Genomic DNA, 18268 nt, shown 5'->3' on the forward strand with positions numbered 1-18268 from the left:
GAGCTGTTTAGTCAAAGGTTTGATTATACGAGACTACGAAGAGTCTGACGTTGCACATCTGTAATTGGTGTCATGAGGAACACATGATGTTTACGAATGAATGAGAGAAGGAAGCACAACGTAGAATGGTGTGGAGTCTGAAACAGAGAGAAATCTTGGGTTCGATATATCAAACATTGGCTAATATGCAGCAGGTTCATCCCTTACTTTTCAGGTACAGTTACAGGAGAAGAAACCCTGGACGCTTCACACCGGACTCACTCATGGATCTCACCCTAGACTTACCCTGCAGATGTCCTCGGATTACACATTTTAAATGGTCTCTTCCTGTCTTATTGGGTCAAAATAAACTGCAATGTGAACCATAGCAGAGCTGTTTAGTCAAAGGTTTGATTATACGAGACTACGAAGAGTCTGATGTTGCACATCTGTAATTGGTGTCATGAGGAACACATGATGTTTACGAATGAATGAGAGAAGGAAGCACAACGTAGAATGGTGTGGAGTCTGAAACAGAGAGAAATCTTGGGTTCGATATATCAAACATTGGCTAATATGCAGCAGGTTCATCCCTTACTTTTCAGGTACAGTTACAGGAGAAGAAACCCTGGACGCTTCACACCGGACTCACTCATGGATCTCACCCTAGACTTACCCTGCAGATGTCCTCGCTGTGAGTAACAGACCAGCCGTTACTTTAATGTTTCATTACTCTTCATGTTTTTAGCTGGTTCTTTCACACAAAAATAGTTCATCCAGAAATTTAAATTATTTTTACTCACCCTAGAAGAGTTTTTTTTTCTTCTTCTGAGCCTTATGAAATCATATTACAGCTTTGTGTGTAGAACAAAATGATGCACAAAGCTATGATTTCACTTCAAAAGACATGCAAGTACCAGTTGTGCTTTTATGGTGTTTTATTGTATTAATTTTGGAGTAATAATATGTTAAAAACAACTGTAAATTTAATAAAAAAACGAATAATAAAAATATTATTTTGTGTTGCATGGAAAAAAATGCAGCATTTGAAATGATTAATGATAGAAGTTAAATTTTTGGATGAATTATTTAAGCTCTTTTTATTCATCTACTAAAACTGACATGCAAAGGTTGTTCATTGCACTTCATGGTTGAGGAATTATGTATCCGTTGTGGTTAGTTTCTGGCTTTGCATGAGCCCACTGCTGCTTTTTTGGGTTGAGGTATGTGCTACATAAACACTACAAGCCTTTAGCACTCTCATCTCCTCAAAACCAATAGTTTTGACCATTTTAAATGTGACCCACAACATTATGTGACATAATTTTCATTCATGTTAGAGTAATTTTTTATGCTTTTTTAAACTAAATATATGTAAAAAAAATAAAATAAATTCAAGTGATTTATAAAAAAAAAAAATGTAATGAAAAATAAGAAGAATTTGTGGCATGGAAAAAAGTTGTTTCAGTTTTTTTTTTTTAGAAAAGATAGATGATGATAAAAAATATTTTTGAATCCCCCAAAGAACATTTCACCTTTTCTTATTGTAAAGACCATTTGAAAAATCTTTTTTCCACTATAAAGAACATTTAGTGAAATGGTTCCACAGATGTTAAAGATTCTTAATGGAACCATAGATGCCATTATAATGAAGGTTCTGAAAAGGTGTTTTTGCAGTGATGCCATAGAAGAATCATATTTAGTTCTCAAAAGGACCTTTCTGTGAACAGTTTTTAAGAGTACCATTATTTTCTTAGTGTGAAGAACATTTTAATAGTCTAAAGAACCACTATATCCACTATAAATAACCTTTTGTGGAATGGAAAAGGATTTTAAATGTTCTTCATGAAACCATCAATGCTAAAGAACCTTTATTTTTAAAAATGTAAATATCTTTATTTTGGTGTATGGTTGAGGTTTCAACACATTCTGTATGCCGATGGATCAAACACTCACAGCTCAAGTCCATACTAACTGGCTTTGACTAATGTAACTAGCATAGTTACTAATGTAACTTCCTCCACTTTCCAGGTCATTGTGGTTTGCCTATCCCACTTTCTCCACCACGTTCTGTAGACTTTCACCTTTCCACACCTCTGTTCCCAGACTGTAACCCAACATATAAAAAATCTCTTTCTGTGTCTTCAGGTGGTGAGGGCATCTTCAAGATGAACAGCAACTGGAAGACCACCAAAGTGCTGGGATTGCTGATGTTAGCCAACTTCCTCATCTACGTCGTGGTGGAAGTGTCCCGAAGCTACGGGCAGGGCCGAGACATGTACAATCGAGGGAAACTGACGCCCAAAAAGTTCTGGAAGAAGCCGGAGGTCAGTCTGGTGTTCTGGAATCGTGTGCAGGAGCGTCTCGATGACATCTACTACCTGCCACTTGCAAATGGCAGCGAGGCCCCTCAAGACTTTCGGGGAATCCCACGTTGGCTGAATCGCACAAGTCCCTGCAAGCCGGACAGCAGGGTGACGACAGAGATTGAAGACTTTAAGTCCCTACCGCAGCGATTCCAGGACTTCTTGTTGTACATGGGATGTAGGTCGTACCCCTTGATAACGGACGCACCCAACGTGTGTTCTGAAACGCCGTACCTCTGGAAACTGACGCCCAAAAAGTTCTGGAAGAAACCGGAGGTCAGTCTGGTGTTCTGGAATCGTGTGCAGGAGCGTCTCGATGACATCTACTACCTGCCACTTGCAAATGGCAGCGAGGCCCCTCAAGACTTTCGGGGAATCCCACGTTGGCTGAATCGCACAAGTCCCTGCAAGCCGGACAGCAGGGTGACGACAGAGATTGAAGACTTTAAGTCCCTACCGCAGCGATTCCAGGACTTCTTGTTGTACATGGGATGTAGGTCGTACCCCTTGATAACGGACGCACCCAACGTGTGTTCTGAAACGCCGTACCTCTTGCTTGCAGTGAAGTCCATTGCGGCACATTTCGACCGACGGCAGGCAATCCGGGAATCATGGGGCCGCGCTGGGATCCTCGACGGCCGGCGCATTGCGACGGTGTTCCTACTTGGCAGCACGGCAGCGACGGACCACTTCCCGAACTTGTCGGACATGGTCAAGCACGAAGCGGCGTTGTACGGCGACGTCCTGCAGTGGGATTATCGAGACTCGTTCTTCAATCTCACCTTAAAGGAAGTCCTCTTTCTGGAGTGGTTTGGGACTCATTGCGCTTCTGCCAAGTATGTGTTCAAAGGCGACGACGATGTTTTCGTCAATACGCGGCATATGCTGGCTTACCTGGGCAACTTTTCTGTGTCCAAGACACAGGACCTTTTTGTTGGCGATGTGATCACCAATGCTGGACCACACCGGACCAAACACCTGAAGTATTACATCCCCGAGAGCGTGTTTCGAGGAGTTTACCCACCGTACGCCGGAGGCGGAGGCTACCTGTATTCTGGGAATCTGGGGCTGCGGTTAAGAACGATCTCGCGTCTGGTCACGTTGTACCCAATAGACGACGTCTACACTGGGATGTGTCTGAAGAGACTGGGACTAGTACCGGAGAAACACATGGGCTTTAAGACCTTTGACATTGAGGAGAAGCACAGAGAGAATCCTTGTGCTTACAAAAGGCTGATTCTGGTCCATCCCAGGAGCCCCCAGGACATGATAAAGATCTGGTCTTGGATTAATGACCCAAAAGCGAAATGTTACATCGTAAATACACCGCAAGCGAAGGGCGCAAAGCGACGCAACAGAAGCAAATAGAACCCAATGCCCTGTTCTATTACTGACGTACAGCTAACAAAAATGTGTTCCAAGAACATTTTGCTAACGTTCCCATTAAGTTATAAAAACATTATTTCTGAATGTTCTCTCTCAACAGTTTTTTTAATGTTGCATTAACATATATTTTTAAATGTTACATCGTAAATACACCGCAAGCGAAGGGCGCAAAGCGACGCAACAGAAGCAAATAGAACCCAATGCCCTGTTCTATTACTGACGTACAGCTAACAAAAATGTGTTCCAAGAACATTTTGCTAACGTTCCCATTAAGTTATAAAAACATTATTTCTGAATGTTCTCAAAACATCCAGTTTTTAAAAGGTTTTATCCACCTTATTTTTCAACTTGGAAGTAAGCCGTTTTCTGTGAATGTGCGAGACTTCCGGTTCATTAGCCGCGGTATGGAAATAACGAGAAAAATAGCAACGTGCAGTAAATGGTAAAACTGTTTGCTCTACAAAACAGTAGCGCAAACATTTTTTTTAAAGATTTTAAAATACAATAGTTTTAATATAAGATTAATATTAAGATAATATAATAGTTTTTAAAATTAAGATAATACATTAAATTAATATGGTAAGAAACACCAGTTTGCAATATCAAGCAGCACAACGAGCTGTTTTGTACAGCTAAAAATAGCTGGAAGGGAATGACACCAGAAGCCAGACCCATAAAATTTACAAATGGCCGTGCCCGCACTTACGGGAAAAATAGTGTGGATAAACATTTTTTTCTTGCTTACGCAATCGTTAAGGGAACATTCCACTGAATCAAATATCATAGGAATGTTACTTTTGAATGTTCTTTGAACATTCTAAAACAAGTTTTAACATTTAAACAACATTAGATGGAACTTCCAGTTTAAACATTTCAGTAAAAAAGTTGCATGAATGAGATCATGTTTCTGTGCTAACGTTTTGAGAACATTACTAAAGACCAGAGAACTTTGAACAAATGTTCTATGAATGTTACTGGAAGAACATTTGAGAGAACCTTGCTAGAACATTCTGAGAACATTCCCTGTTAGCTGGGACATATTTGCGCACCTTCTTTCACTTTGATGTGACGAATCATGATTATTTGCTCAAAATGAGTTATATATGGTGCACTATGATGCATGTTGACATAAGAAATCAGGGTGCATTTTCATAACAGAAAGAGCGAGTCTGATGTGTTTGTGTATTTTTATGTTGTTGTTTTAATTTATGTTTGCATTCGTGTGTGGAAGACTATAGCTGAGCTCTTTGACTTCTCTTGCATTAAACCTCTATATTCTCAGGAAGCTGCTGTTTGATCGTTCTCCAACTACACTATCAGCACAAGGATAATAATATAAGTTTTATTACTTTGTATACTGTTTGTGCAAGTAAGCTGTGACCTTTGCACCATTGTTGTAGGGCAACATACTGTAGGACACTTACAACACACACAGTGAACTGAACGAGCCTCCAAAGTGCAAAGTCAAAATCCAAATCAATTACTGTATAAATCTTCATTAACTCATCATGGAAGATGAGCACAAAAGATTTCCATGTCATATTTTGTGTGATGTTCAGTCATTTGTTCAATATGAGTGCAAATTTGTGATTATGGATAGAATTAAATTGTCCTGAAAACACAGGAAATAGCCTTGACAAGTGAAACTTGTTTTTATCATTCCAGTTAAGCAGTGTTTTGTATATATAGCTAGTAATTGTGCAAGTAAGCTGTGACCTTTGATTCATTTTGCTGCTATATTATTATCTCATTATACGATTCTTTATTACTGCATCATGATCAGCATTTCTCATTCTATCTTTAAAAGCATGCATAATTAGGTTAGGTATATACTATGTATGCTAGGATTCCATTATGTCACGACCAAAAGCAGTCATAAGTAGCACGGGTATATTTGTAGCAATAGCCAACAATACATTGTATGGGTCAAAATGATCCATTTTTCTTTTATGCCAAAAATCATTAGGATATTAAGTAAAGATCGTGATCCATGAAGATATTTTGTAAATTTCCTACTGTAAATATCTCAAAACCTAATTTTTGATTAGTAATATGCATTGCTAAGAACTTCATTTGGACAACTTTAAAGGTTGATTTTATCAATATTTAGATTTTTTTTTGCACCCTCAGATTCCAGATTTTCAAATAGTTGTATCTCAGCCAAATATTGTCCTATCCTAACGAACCATGCATCAATGGAAAGCTTTCAAAAAATAAATCAAATAAAAAATGACCCATAGGCTATATGACTGGTTTAGTAGTCCAGGGTCACATTAATGTTTGCGCGGGGCCCTCTGTCGGATCAAGAGCGAGTCACATGTCATATAAACCTCATTCATTCATTCATGCGCAACAGGTAAACTTCCCTCATTAACTACAGATATAATACAGGTGATGCAGGCCTCTTCCGTTTAGTTTTTCAAACAAGCATCTGACAACAACGTAGAAAGTTCACGAGCATAAATCCAAAATGCCACGGCGGCATTTATTGAGTACATGCAGTCTTGTGATATTAATCTATCTGACAGGTTTGATAAGCAGCGCTGAGGTGAGTAACTCATGGCTGGTCATCTGATGGCGGTCTGATCGCTTTATGTTTCACTCAATCTGTCTGTTTTTGGCAGATCAACAGATACGGCGGACAAGCATCCGCAGGTAAACAGCGGTCAGTCACATTTACATCCATGTCAACTTTGTGGCGTACCTGTTCCTCTTGCTTTAGCTGTTACGTGTTTATCTTGTGTCCTCAGTTTTCAAACTTTTTAAAGCAAAATTTCCAAGCGTCAATATGTGTAAAGAAAGACCCATTTATAATGCGGAGGTATTGTTAAATTCGTTATTATAGTTGAATCATAAATCATAAAAATGATTAACTTATAATTTTACAATTATTTTAAATAACTTAAATACTTTTTAAATAATTTTTAAAAATCTTAAAATACAATCGTTTTAATAGTGTGTATTTTTTTAAATAACAAAATATAAGATAAATATATTCAATTAATAATGTATAGCACTTTCACAAATATCAGCAGCTTTGCAGTATGGAGAAAAAACTAATTGAAAAGATATAACGCTTTAATACACAATATATATCGTGCAAGGAGGAATAGATGAATGCTTGGAAATCTTTTTTTTATTTTACAAAATTAAACACATTTTGTTTAGATATCTCGTTAGGAGTATTATTGTTTATTTGCATATTTATATAATGTTTTGTAAAAACAAATCTTTATCTAAATCTTTTTTTTTTGATGTTTTGGGGGATAAATATGCTACAATACATGCCATCTTATTTCATCTTATTCATATTATTAAAATCTTTATTGTATTTTGTAAGAATATATTTATTAATATTATCCATTTATGTTCTTTTTTATTCATTTAAATCCCCTGTTATTTTTCCTCTCCAATGAAAATATTTTGATATTTTTTTGGAGATAAATATACTAAATATCCTGGCTATCTCATGTCTTATTAAAAATAACATTTAATATTATTTTATTTTCTCTTATTTTTATAATTAAAATCACCTGTAATTTTTCTTCCAATAAAAAAAATATGTAGATATTTTGTGGAATAAATTGTATATTATTATTATTATTATTAATAATGCTGGCTATTTCATGTCGTCTTATTAAAAATAATATATTTAATATTATTTTATTTTATCTTATTTATCCTCCAATTTATTTATCCTCCATTCATCCTCCAATGAAAATATGTACATATTTTGTGGGATAAACTGTCTATTATTATTATTATTATTATTATTATTATTATTATTATTATTATTATTATACTTTTAACCAAATATAATGTCAAATTTTAATCTTATTTTGGGTCATTTCATTGCCCTGTAACTTTTCCTCTTCAGTTAAAATAGTTCTATATTTTGAGGGATATATGTGCTCAAATGTTGTCTCTGGTCAGGTGTAGGCCACGAGCGATACGCGTTCTATGCCCTGCGCAGCTGCCATCAAGTCCTCCTCGATGACGGCGGAGAGTTCTTCTCCCCTGATTACCTGTGCTCACAGCCCCCCGTGTGGTGCAACTGGACCATCCAGGTGCCTCCTGGGAAGCGTCTGGAGCTCTACCTGGAGGACTTTACTCCATCGGATGCCTGTCAGCAGAAGAGCGATCAGATCCACCTGGATGAGTCTCCGGCGCCTGCAGGAGGGCAGAGGATCCTGGAGAGGTGCTGGAGAAAGGCCAGGTACACCTCCGTGTCCAACACTGTTCAGGTGGTGCTGCTCATCGACGGGAACCGGCGCGTCCCCTACAGGGGCTTCTATGGACGCTTTAAAGCTTTCAGATCCCTGGATTCTCCTGATTCCATGTATGAAGGTGAGTAAATGTTTTCCATGTTTTTATTTGTTCTTCTAAACTGGTGTGCAGCGTAGAGAACTTCATTGATTATAACGTAGGCTATCTTTGTGAGATTGCTGTGAACGAAGATGAGTGACAGCTTTTTAGTGATTATAAACGCAAGGCACTATATATGTGTATGTATGTATCTGTATGTATGTATGTGTATGTATGTATGTATGTATGTATGTATGTATGTATGTATGTATGTATGTATGTATGTATGTATGTATGTATGTATGTATGTATGTATGTATGTATGTATGTATGTATGTATGTATGTATGTATGTATGTATGTATGTATGTATGTATGTATGTATGTATGTATGTATGTATGTATGTATGTATGTATGTATGTATGTATGTATGTATGTATGTATGTATGTATGTATGTATGTATGTATGTATGTATGTATGTATGTATGTATGTATGTATGTATGTATGTATGTATGTATGTATGTATGTATGTATGTATGTATGTATGTATGTATGTATGTATGTATGTATGTATGTATGTATGTATGTATGTATGTATGTATGTATGTATGTATGTGTATATGTATGTATGTGTATATATGTATGTATATATATATGTATGTGTATATATGTATGTGTATGTATGTGTATATGTATGTATATGTATATATATGTATATGTATATATATGTATATGTATATATATGTATATGTATATATATGTATATGTATATATATGTATATGTATATATATGTATATGTATATATATGTATATGTATATATATGTATATGTATATATATGTATATGTATATATATGTATATGTATATATATGTATATGTATGTATGTATATATATATGTGTGTATATATGTGTGTGTATATATATGTGTGTATATATGTGTGTGTATATATATGTATGTATGTATATGTATGTGTGTGTATATGTATGTGTGTGTATGTATGTGTGTGTGTGTGTATATAATGTATATAAAGGTTAGAGCACCCTCACTAGTTTAAGAAACACCCTCAGTGATTTGATTCTAGAGCTGGGCCTGCTGGTGTCACATGACTCTTTGTATTTGACAGACATTCCTGTAGAAGTGATAGAAGCAGAATTAGGAGACGATGAAGATGAAACGGATGCAATTACAGATTCTCCACCAGCTGTGAGAGACGTCACAGCAGATACATCAGGAGTGAGCACACAAACCCCTTCTGCTGGACTGACCAGCTCTGTGAAGTTTGCAACCTCGGTGTCCAATGAAAAGAGCTCCAGGGATTCATCTCCTCGCATTCTAGCGCCTGGTTACAACAGTAACGATGTGGTTGATGGTGATGCATACTACGATGATCATTTCTTTGCAGCGTCACAAGAAGCAGCTGGTCGGTGGGCCGCTGAGACCCAGCACAACCAACCCAAAAGTGGAGCAGCTCAAATACGGCCGAGATATCAAGCGGCTTACGCAGGCGTCTCAGACATGACCCTCAGTGCACAGACGCACATGCCACTGGTCAAACCCGCCGCCCGCTCGCCGTCTGCCATGCGCAGGAATGTGGACGCGCAGGCGCACTCCACTGGTCAAACCGAGCTGGTCAGAGCCAGAATAACGCCTGATGCTGGAGAAGTGAGGTGGGTAAAGGTGGGACAGCGGGGCGACAAAGAAGGCGTTTCCATTGAGATGACCACAACCAAGAGCAGCGTCACACTACCTGTAATACAACCCAAACTACAACGCAAATCAAAAGGTGCAGTTACTTTAAAAAAAAAAATTAGAAAGCATTACATTTTGCATAAAGAAAGCCTCTTTATAGGACTTTTTTTTTTTTTTTGCGTTGTAACATTATTTTCATGAAAATTAAGCACACTTTACCACCCAAAATGACTTGGAGAAATTAAAAAATGGGCCTAAAATAGGATTTTTTTTTAGTTGTTGCTGTTGTTGTTGTTAATGATTATTATCATCATGGGGTAAAATTGACAATATTAATAATTTAATGTTTAAAAAGATTATTATTAGTAGTAGTAGTATGCAAGGGTTAATGTTAACAATATCAACTTATTTTATGTTTTTATTAATTATTATTATGCAAGGAGTAATATTAACTATTAATTATTTTAAAATTTATAGCAATAATGTCCTGCTTGTTTAAAAAAATAAAATAAAATCAGAATAAATTAAATTCAGAAAAACACTGTCATGACATAGCAATTGCAATTTACTTAATAGTAAAGTATGTACTTTTCACTTTTAATTTCATCATTTTATACCATTTCAGTACATTAGTTTCATTATTGTTATACTTGAACATTAGCAGGATCTTAAAATGGTCCTAAAATAGGATTTATTGTTATTATGCTGCAATGGGTAATAGTAACAGTCTTAAATATCGTATTAATGCTTTAAAAAGTTAATACTACTATTACTACTAATATTTGTATTATAATTTTTTAATATGAACCAGGCATCTTAATTAGGTTGGCTTGATAACCTATTGATCTGCTATTTAAGCTTCTTATTATTATTCTTCTTAGACTACATTTCTGATCTTTCTTTTTCATTCTACAGAGAAAGCTCTCTACCGGCAAACCTTACGAAATGTCACCCACAACAGGCATTTTCCTGCGGGTGAGATGTGCTTTCAAATGGTTTAACACATCAACCTAATAATGCAGCTACCATTTACGTTTCATTTTTACAAATGATCGATGACATACTGCATACATTCTGATGTCATATCTTCCGTCCAATCAGAGCTCTTGTTCGAGGTGAGTGTCGAGATCAATCTGGAGCCTGAACATCGTGAAGAATCCTCTTCACTCAGATCTGCTCTAGAGACCATGGTGAGGCTCAACATTATGATTCCCTTTATAGATCATCAGAATATTGTTGTCAATTGAGCAACTTTTGGGCTCAAAATTGGTTTATAGATACGAGAAGTATTTGGACATCTCACTCCAAAGAGCCTGGACTTCAAAAGACTAAAAAAGTAAGTACAAAGCTCACTTCCTAAAGCAAAATAATTGGATTCTTCCAAACCAATCTGCTCACAGACTGTCAATCAATCTGTTTCCAGGTTGAGTTCTGGCGTGTTGTTCATCGTGTGGCTGCAGTTTGAGAAGCTGGCTGTAGGGCAGCAGACGCACAGGGATCTTCAGTCCAGTCTGCAGTGGCTTCAGGGCAGAACCGTCAAATCCCAAACCTCCGAAACACAGGGCGTCATTGCATCCGTCTCTACTGAAGGTGCTCTCACACCACACGCACATTGATTTGTCCTGTGGTCTTTCAGGTTCCTCTGTATTTACAGAAACTGTGACCTGACCGCATGCTAGCCAAAGACGCATCTCTCTCCCACACACACACACACACACACACGCTGCTCTCTGCAGGACTATTGCTGTGTCAGGACCTTACTGAGGTATAGAGTTTAACCAAAGGTCAACCTGGGGCCAGTTGCATATCACTTTAATTTTATTTTTTTGTATAGGTTTTATATTTTTATTTTGAATTAGTTTTTTTTAAGTTTTAGTAATTTTGTTGTGCATTTGTCATTGTTTTTTTAAGGTCTATATAGTTTTAGTTTATTTTAGCCATTAAGTACTATGTTTATGCAACTGGCCCCCACCAGTTTCTTAAAATTCTTTAAAATTTCTTAAAATAATAAGTGTCCATATGTTCATTACAGCATGTATTATGGTTGACTTTTTTTTTTTCTTCTTTTTTTTAATGCTGTTTAACTTTATTTTATGCATTGATTTGATGGAATAGACCACTACTTTAGATTTTATTTAAATTTAATATTTGTAATATTACTTTTTTAGGGGGGGGGGGGGGCACTATTTTAAAAAATAACATCGATTGCATATTTTAGTAATCATCCTAAATTAGATATCATTCGAAAGCTTAAACACTTGAAATTCATCCTGTGAAAACCGTTTTGAAGTCAGCCTTTTGCATAACCATGGAAATTTTACTGGGTTCCTCCTCCTAGTGGGTGGTGTCAAGTGTCATATTACGAAATTTACTACAATACTTTATAATCAAAACTTTTTCTAATCTTGATAAAAGATTATTATTGGAAAGGGCTGAGTCTCAAGATTCTATATTTGGTGACTATTTTATGATATAAATAATATTGTGACAAATTGATAAATTTGTGACCGAAAAAGGCATTAAAAATTCAGTGGAATTTGGGTGTCACCCAGTGGCTATTTTTGGTATAGCACCTAAACGAGATCTCAAAGGAACCTCATTTTTTTGTGATATAAACTTCAAATTTGCAACAACTTGGTTATAAAATCAAAGCAGTGTGTCTAGCAATTTCAGATTCCAAAATATTTAGTAAAATATTAATTTTATATAAAATGTGTACATATATATGCACTTTTTTTCCCCATATGGTCAAAAGCACATTATAATTTTAAAAGAATTAGAAACATATTGTTTAAAATACTTTTAGATGGACATTATGCAGCCATGAGGTTACCAAAAATACCTGTTCATATGAATCATTTCTGCAAGGCCCGTTTGTGTGTGTTTGAACAGACATCAATGAGTGTGAGACACAAATGGTGGTGTGTGACACTCACGCTGAGTGTGTGAATCAGTTTGGATCGTACTCCTGTCACTGTATCCATGGTTACCGTGAGGTTCCTCATGGGCCGGGAGCCAGCGTTTGTGTGGCATCTGCTGAACCTGGTAAGAGACTGATTGTCAGCGGTTTATATTGACAGGTGTGAGAGATTTCAGACACCGCTCTCATATCACATTAAAAGGATTGTTTACCCAAAAATGAAAATTCTGTCTTGACATTACATTTTTGTCTCCACTCACTTTCTAGACTGTAGTTGGACATCATCTCCCAGAATCCTCAGGGGTGTTTACGCCGGCATCAGCCTGATCACGTTGCTCATCGTGCTGTTGCTGTTGGTGGCGTTTCTTCTGTATCATCGATACTATAGGGGCTCGTTCCTTCCTCGCTGCCAGAAAACAAGCGCTAGCAGTGTCGTGGAAACCGCTGCCAGTGATGATGACAACAATAACACAGGAAATGATGGTAGCGGTGATGCGAACCCCTCCATATTCCCCCCACCACCTCCATCCATGAGGATGGGCAAAGACGGCCACCACTCTCTGGACCTGCCGTTATTACGCTTCAGCTCTCTGGTGCCTCCTGATGGATTTAGAAGTAAAACACCTGCAGAGAAACAACAGTTTTGACTGTTTCACAGTGTTACTCTTGTCTGAGAGTACGGTCACTAAATGCACTGCACCTCACTGAGTGTGAGACTGGTCTTATCTGTATTAGTGAGTTTATTTATTTCCCTGCTTCTTCGACTGTTTCTTTTCTGTTATTTTATGATTTATGGAGTATTTTGGTCAATAATTGCCTTGTTTTTTTTGTTTTGGTCTGTTCTTGTATTTTTGTTCACAGAAGCTTTCTCACTCTTTAAAATAGAATTGAACAGAACTCAAAAGCACTTTGTGGTTTTATCCAACTAAATATGTGACCGTGGACCACAAAACAAGTCATAAGGGTCAATTTTTTGAAATTGAGATTTATACATCACTTCTTACTACAAATATACCCCAGCGACTTATGACTGCTTTTGTGCTCCAGGGTCACATATGTTTGTGAAAGACAACATTGAGTGTGTTTGACAGAAGAAGAAAAAAAAACGCAAGAAGGACTTTGGGATCCTACAGGCATGGAAAACGTCGACATATCATGAAAAAATTTTTTAAGACTAAAATATCTGGACAAGCCGTGGAAATCTGCAGTGAATATCCATCTTAGTTTTTAAAGTATAAGCAAGAACGTGCGAGGCTTCCGGTGTCAGTCGCTTCCAGTTATTTTAGCTGTACGAAAAGTTTCAAACTGGTATTTATCATATTTTAATTTATTACCATAATCATAAACTGGTTTGTAGCATGGTTTTAACATTTACTGTACTGTACTGTTTACCCCTAGCCGCTAAAGAATCGGAAGTCTTGCACATTCACAGGAAATTGCTTCTGCGACGCGTTGTAAATGAAGTTAATTTAGTTATGTTCAGCTCTTTTTGGTGAAATTTCAGTTTGAAAATTCCTCAACTTTTTATAAATGGATCCTAAATGTTCTAATTATTTTTTGAGAAATGTTCTCGTTACTAGCAACAATTTTGTTATTAAAGCTAAGGCAAAATGCTAAGCACGTTACCCAAACGTTACTCTTTTTAAAGGTATGGACTGCGCCAAATAAACTTTTGCTTAAAAATAAAGTAAAATAAATTAATTCTAAGTCAATTTAACCATAATATTTCTCCTCTTTGCTCTTTCTGCCAAGAGGAGGAAGAATCTATTTCACATTTATTCTATTTCTGTTATTATTCTAAACAATTCTGGCTTCAAACCTCAGCTTCTCTATTTCTTGTGTTCCACCAGCTCTGTAGTACAGTAAGGTTCTTTTTCCATTCTGATATTTCTGACAATGATGTCTTAAACTTTATGTGATGGGTAAATACCAAATCCACAAAGCCCAGATACCTTAAATTTAAACCAGCTGCAAAATATTAGCTTCTGATCTACATGTAGCTATTATTGTCATCACTTCAAAAAAGTCTCCAGTAAAAAAAGCTTTGAGGAAGTTATAGAACGATATTTAAGTAAATCGTGAATTTTTTTATTTTCTTTCTTTTTCTCTATCCTCTGTATTCCCCGATATCTTCTGTGTTTTATAATAATAATAATAATAATAATTAGTGCTGTCAAACGATTAATCGCGATTAATCACATCCAAAAGAAGTCTTTGTTTACATACTATATGTATGTGTACTGTGTTTATGTATATATAAACACACACATACAGTATAGATTAAAAAATATTTACATGTATATATTTATATTGTTATATTTTATATTATATATAAATATATTCAATACATAAACAGCATATTTTTCTTAAATATATCCATGCATGTGTTTGTATTTTTATATACATAAATATACACAGCACACACTCATATATTATGTAAACAAAAACTTTTTTGGCTGCGATTAATCGCGACTAATCGTTAGGCAACGCTAATAATAATAATAGGCTAATAAAAGTTATGTTCAGCTCTAAAATGTAATTGCTTTTTAAAAGGCTTGGAAATTCAAAGGATTAGGAAACCCGTAAATTCGTTTTTTAGACAAGTCAGAGAAATTTTCCTCCAGATAAGCGTATTGTTTATTTATATATATATTCATAGCTTTATATCCCATATAGTGCCTACCGTATATAAAACCTCACTTTATAGTGCACTCTAAACAGTTAACGTTGCGTTTGTCAGGTACTGCTGCGAACATATACTTCTCTCTATAACCTACTCTAAATTAATAAAAAAAATACATTTTGACAGTGATGGAGAACATGAAACGCATTGAGAAAGGGTTTTGTCAGAGAAACGCGGCCATCAGCGCTCACTTGTTGGGTTCACGGTAAGTTCTTCTGCGCATGCGCTCTAACCCGAATCATTTCCGGGCGACGAGGCTGCTAGTAAGTGCGACCCATACAGTTTTTGGACTCCACAATATCTTTAGCACATAGTATTAAATGCCAGAAAAATCGGGTGAGCCAATGTGAAGCAGTATAAACGTTGGTAGCGTCACGTGAAATGCGTTATCAGTTGAATTATTTGATGATTTATGGGTTTCATGTCCAGTATGTCTCTCGCGCGAACAACCTGTTGTGTTGTCCAGCTGATTTTCTTAAGCACCACTTTTGGTTTATGATTAAGCTGCATTGGTCGTCTAATTGACTAGCTTGTCTGATATGATGGTGGACAGTGTAAACAGAGTCCAGCACAGATCTGATTGGTTAGAGATGACTAATAATGCTTGTTCCTAGCAGAACTTGCTGACTTCACACAGTACAGGGTTTAACAGCTCAATTGGACTGAATAAAGTCTGTAGCTCTAAAGCCAGTGTCAACTGCTTGCATGAGCTGTATACATCGAAGAAAATACATGGAAAGTGTCCGTCTTGTGTATGTTGTATCCCTGTTGCATGTACACTCGTGCATTTTTTAAGAAAGAGTGCAGTTGGACTGAAACTAACTGATGCTGTTTGTGTTTCAGAGGATGCTGGGGTATATCTGGCAGTGTTTCTATTCCTCATGTCTGCGCTTCTGGTTGAAATGGTTCCTCCGGCTGGTCACTGGAAGATGCGAGCTGCAGCGTATTTGTGCCCGCTGCAAAGCTGGAGCGCTGAGGACAGCACAGATAGGTGAGGATCATACGTAGACTACATCTATAAATATATGAACCTATGCGAGAACAGTTAAAGAATCATTTAACCCATTTGTGGTCAGTTTTTTTTTTTTTTTTTTGGCCGAATTGTTCAAGACAGCATTTGAATTGTCGTGCATCACTTTTGCAAACCTCTCATGGTTGCTTGTCTTGTAGAGTATTCCCTGAAGTCCTCTAAAAGCAAGGTAAGTGTGACGATGATTTCTGGCTGCTTCAGTACTTTCTTATCTGAGCTAAACATTAATATTGACCAGATTCTTCACTCCAGACCAATTGATCTGATGGATCAACCTCATTCTCTACTGCACTTTGAAGTGTGTTTGTGTTCGATCAGGTATTGCGAGCAGCTTTATCTTTGAAGGAGATTGGTTTGGATGAGCATCTGGCTCAAATAATCCAAGAGAAGAGAATCAAGGAGCAGAAAGATCCTACGTGAGGCTCTCTTAAGATTGCATTAACTTCGTTCAGTTGGGAAAATAAACATTTTGCAACCTTTTTCTGCAACAGTGACACATTCACACTAAGTCACATGATTTGATCCGGGGGGTTTTTTTTTTTTTACACGTTACTATGCTTTCTCACCACACTAGGCCCAGTGAAATACATTGATTGATTTTTTTTTATTAATGTATTATAAATATTTCTGTATTTTCAATGTAATAGCATAAACGGTCATTTTTCCGATTAGAGAAACCATCATTTTGACCTATTAGCCCCTGGTGCCAGTTTGTTGCACAATGTTTTTCTTAGATTTTTGAACAATATATTTTTTTGTTTTTCATGGAATAAAAATGACACATTATAATAGCAACATCCATTCATTTGGGATAACAAGATTTAAAGGGAGAAATTAAATAAATAAAAACAACTCAGAAGCTACAAGATCCTGTTTCAGCATATTAAAATACACCTGCCATTACATAATGTAAACAGTCCCCATCAAAGAAATCCAAACATAATATGATGATTTTTTTGTAAGATAAATAATGTAGAAATCTAGTTAAAAAAAACGGTATCAGTTTTCCCTAATTAAAATAAAACCTAAATATATATCAAAATAATATTAAAATGCTTCAAAAAATAAAACAAATATTTAAGATATTTATTTTTATTATTTTATTAAATCTGACAAATGCATAAATGTAAATAAATTAGTGCGGGGCAACGATTAATCGCATCCAAAATAAAAGTTTTTGTTTACATAATATATGCGTGTACAACATTAGTTTTTAGGTACAGAAATTGAATAAAGTAATGTAAAACAGCATTGCATATTTGACTGTATAAATTAAAGATTAATCTTTATTAAAGTTACAAAAGCTATTCAATCAAGAGCAGTGAGTGATTTCTTTGTTGTCGCTGTTTGATTAATATTAAGAATGTGCTGTCACTTTAAGAGAATGCACTGATTCAGTGCACTGATACAGTACGTTCAGCCGGCTATGTCTGCTATAGGATACTTACCAAGACGGGCATTTTGACATAATTTTTGTGTGAATTTGTCCATTTATACACAATACTTCAGAGAGAGATTAATATTTGCGCGCTTCGGATGAACACACGCACAGATCTTCTCACGGCGCGCACGAGCTCGCGTCCTCTGGCTGAGACTGTCTCTTAAATGTTTAAACTGGCAAAGCTTAAATGAGTTTAGCTTAAACACAGATTGATACGTGTGCTGTTCAGGTCTCACCTGTGCGCGCGCGCTATCAGCACCCGGGTGATGACAGAATAAATGACTGCTCATATTCCAGCATACAGCATTTGCATTGAACAAGAGTGAATGTTTTTTGTTTTTTCATCACTGTTGTTGTAATGTATTGGGAAGCCAGAATGCGCATCCATCAACAGAAACACATATTAGCCGAACCCTGTTTGTTTTACGTGTTATTTATAGCAAACCATATTAGATGCGTTGTAG

The 18268-nt window shown here is 36.3% G+C and overlaps 3 protein-coding genes across 4 annotated transcripts in view; all 3 read left to right on the forward strand.

Annotated features, from left to right (window-relative positions):
- Positions 1-2255: 2255 nt before the first annotated feature.
- Positions 2256-3713, forward strand: LOC107700808 (N-acetyllactosaminide beta-1,3-N-acetylglucosaminyltransferase 2-like). The gene has a single exon (XM_016502623.1). The coding sequence runs from the start codon at positions 2256-2258 to the stop codon at positions 3711-3713; it is 1458 nt and encodes a 485-aa protein (XP_016358109.1).
- Positions 3714-6098: 2385 nt separating this feature from the next.
- LOC107700880 (uncharacterized) lies at positions 6099-13547 on the forward strand. Its single transcript, XM_016502711.1, has 10 exons — positions 6099-6279; positions 6356-6386; positions 7665-8078; positions 9165-9824; positions 10646-10705; positions 10832-10920; positions 11008-11066; positions 11154-11320; positions 12623-12775; positions 12918-13547. The coding sequence occupies exons 1-10, from the start codon at positions 6202-6204 to the stop codon at positions 13295-13297; spliced, it is 2091 nt and encodes a 696-aa protein (XP_016358197.1). The 5' UTR covers positions 6099-6201; the 3' UTR covers positions 13298-13547.
- Positions 13548-15529: 1982 nt separating this feature from the next.
- Positions 15530-18268, forward strand: part of LOC107700825 (ELMO domain-containing protein 2-like) — a 5344-nt gene continuing 2605 nt past the window's right edge. Inside the window, exons 1-4 of one of the 2 annotated variants that reach the window (XM_016502638.1) lie at positions 15530-15596; positions 16177-16324; positions 16504-16532; positions 16682-16779. In XM_016502638.1, the coding sequence (XP_016358124.1) occupies positions 15555-15596; positions 16177-16324; positions 16504-16532; positions 16682-16779 (317 nt within the window). In that variant the 5' untranslated portion in view covers positions 15530-15554. Of the gene's footprint in view, positions 15597-15619; positions 15670-16176; positions 16325-16503; positions 16533-16681; positions 16780-18268 lie in introns of those variants that run through there. The other variant, XM_016502639.1, reaches the window with a different exon arrangement.

Source organism: Sinocyclocheilus anshuiensis, unplaced genomic scaffold (assembly GCF_001515605.1).
Source record: "Sinocyclocheilus anshuiensis isolate Anshui unplaced genomic scaffold, SAMN03320099.WGS_v1.1 scaffold1127, whole genome shotgun sequence".
NCBI lineage: Eukaryota > Metazoa > Chordata > Actinopteri > Cypriniformes > Cyprinidae > Sinocyclocheilus > Sinocyclocheilus anshuiensis.

What these genes read in the sequence shown, in the direction of transcription:
- LOC107700808 (XM_016502623.1), top strand. Translation starts at nt 2,256, where the DNA reads ATGTACAATCGAGGGAAACTGACGCCCAAAAAGTTCTGGAAGAAGCCG.
- LOC107700880 (XM_016502711.1), top strand. Translation starts at nt 6,202, where the DNA reads ATGCCACGGCGGCATTTATTGAGTACATGCAGTCTTGTGATATTAATC. An exon ending in TCCTGATTCCATGTATGAAG is followed by an intron (nt 8,079 to 9,164) that starts GTGAGTAAATGT and finishes TGTATTTGACAG; the next exon opens with ACATTCCTGTAGAAGTGATA. An exon ending in CAACAGGCATTTTCCTGCGG is followed by an intron (nt 10,706 to 10,831) that starts GTGAGATGTGCT and finishes CCGTCCAATCAG; the next exon opens with AGCTCTTGTTCGAGGTGAGT.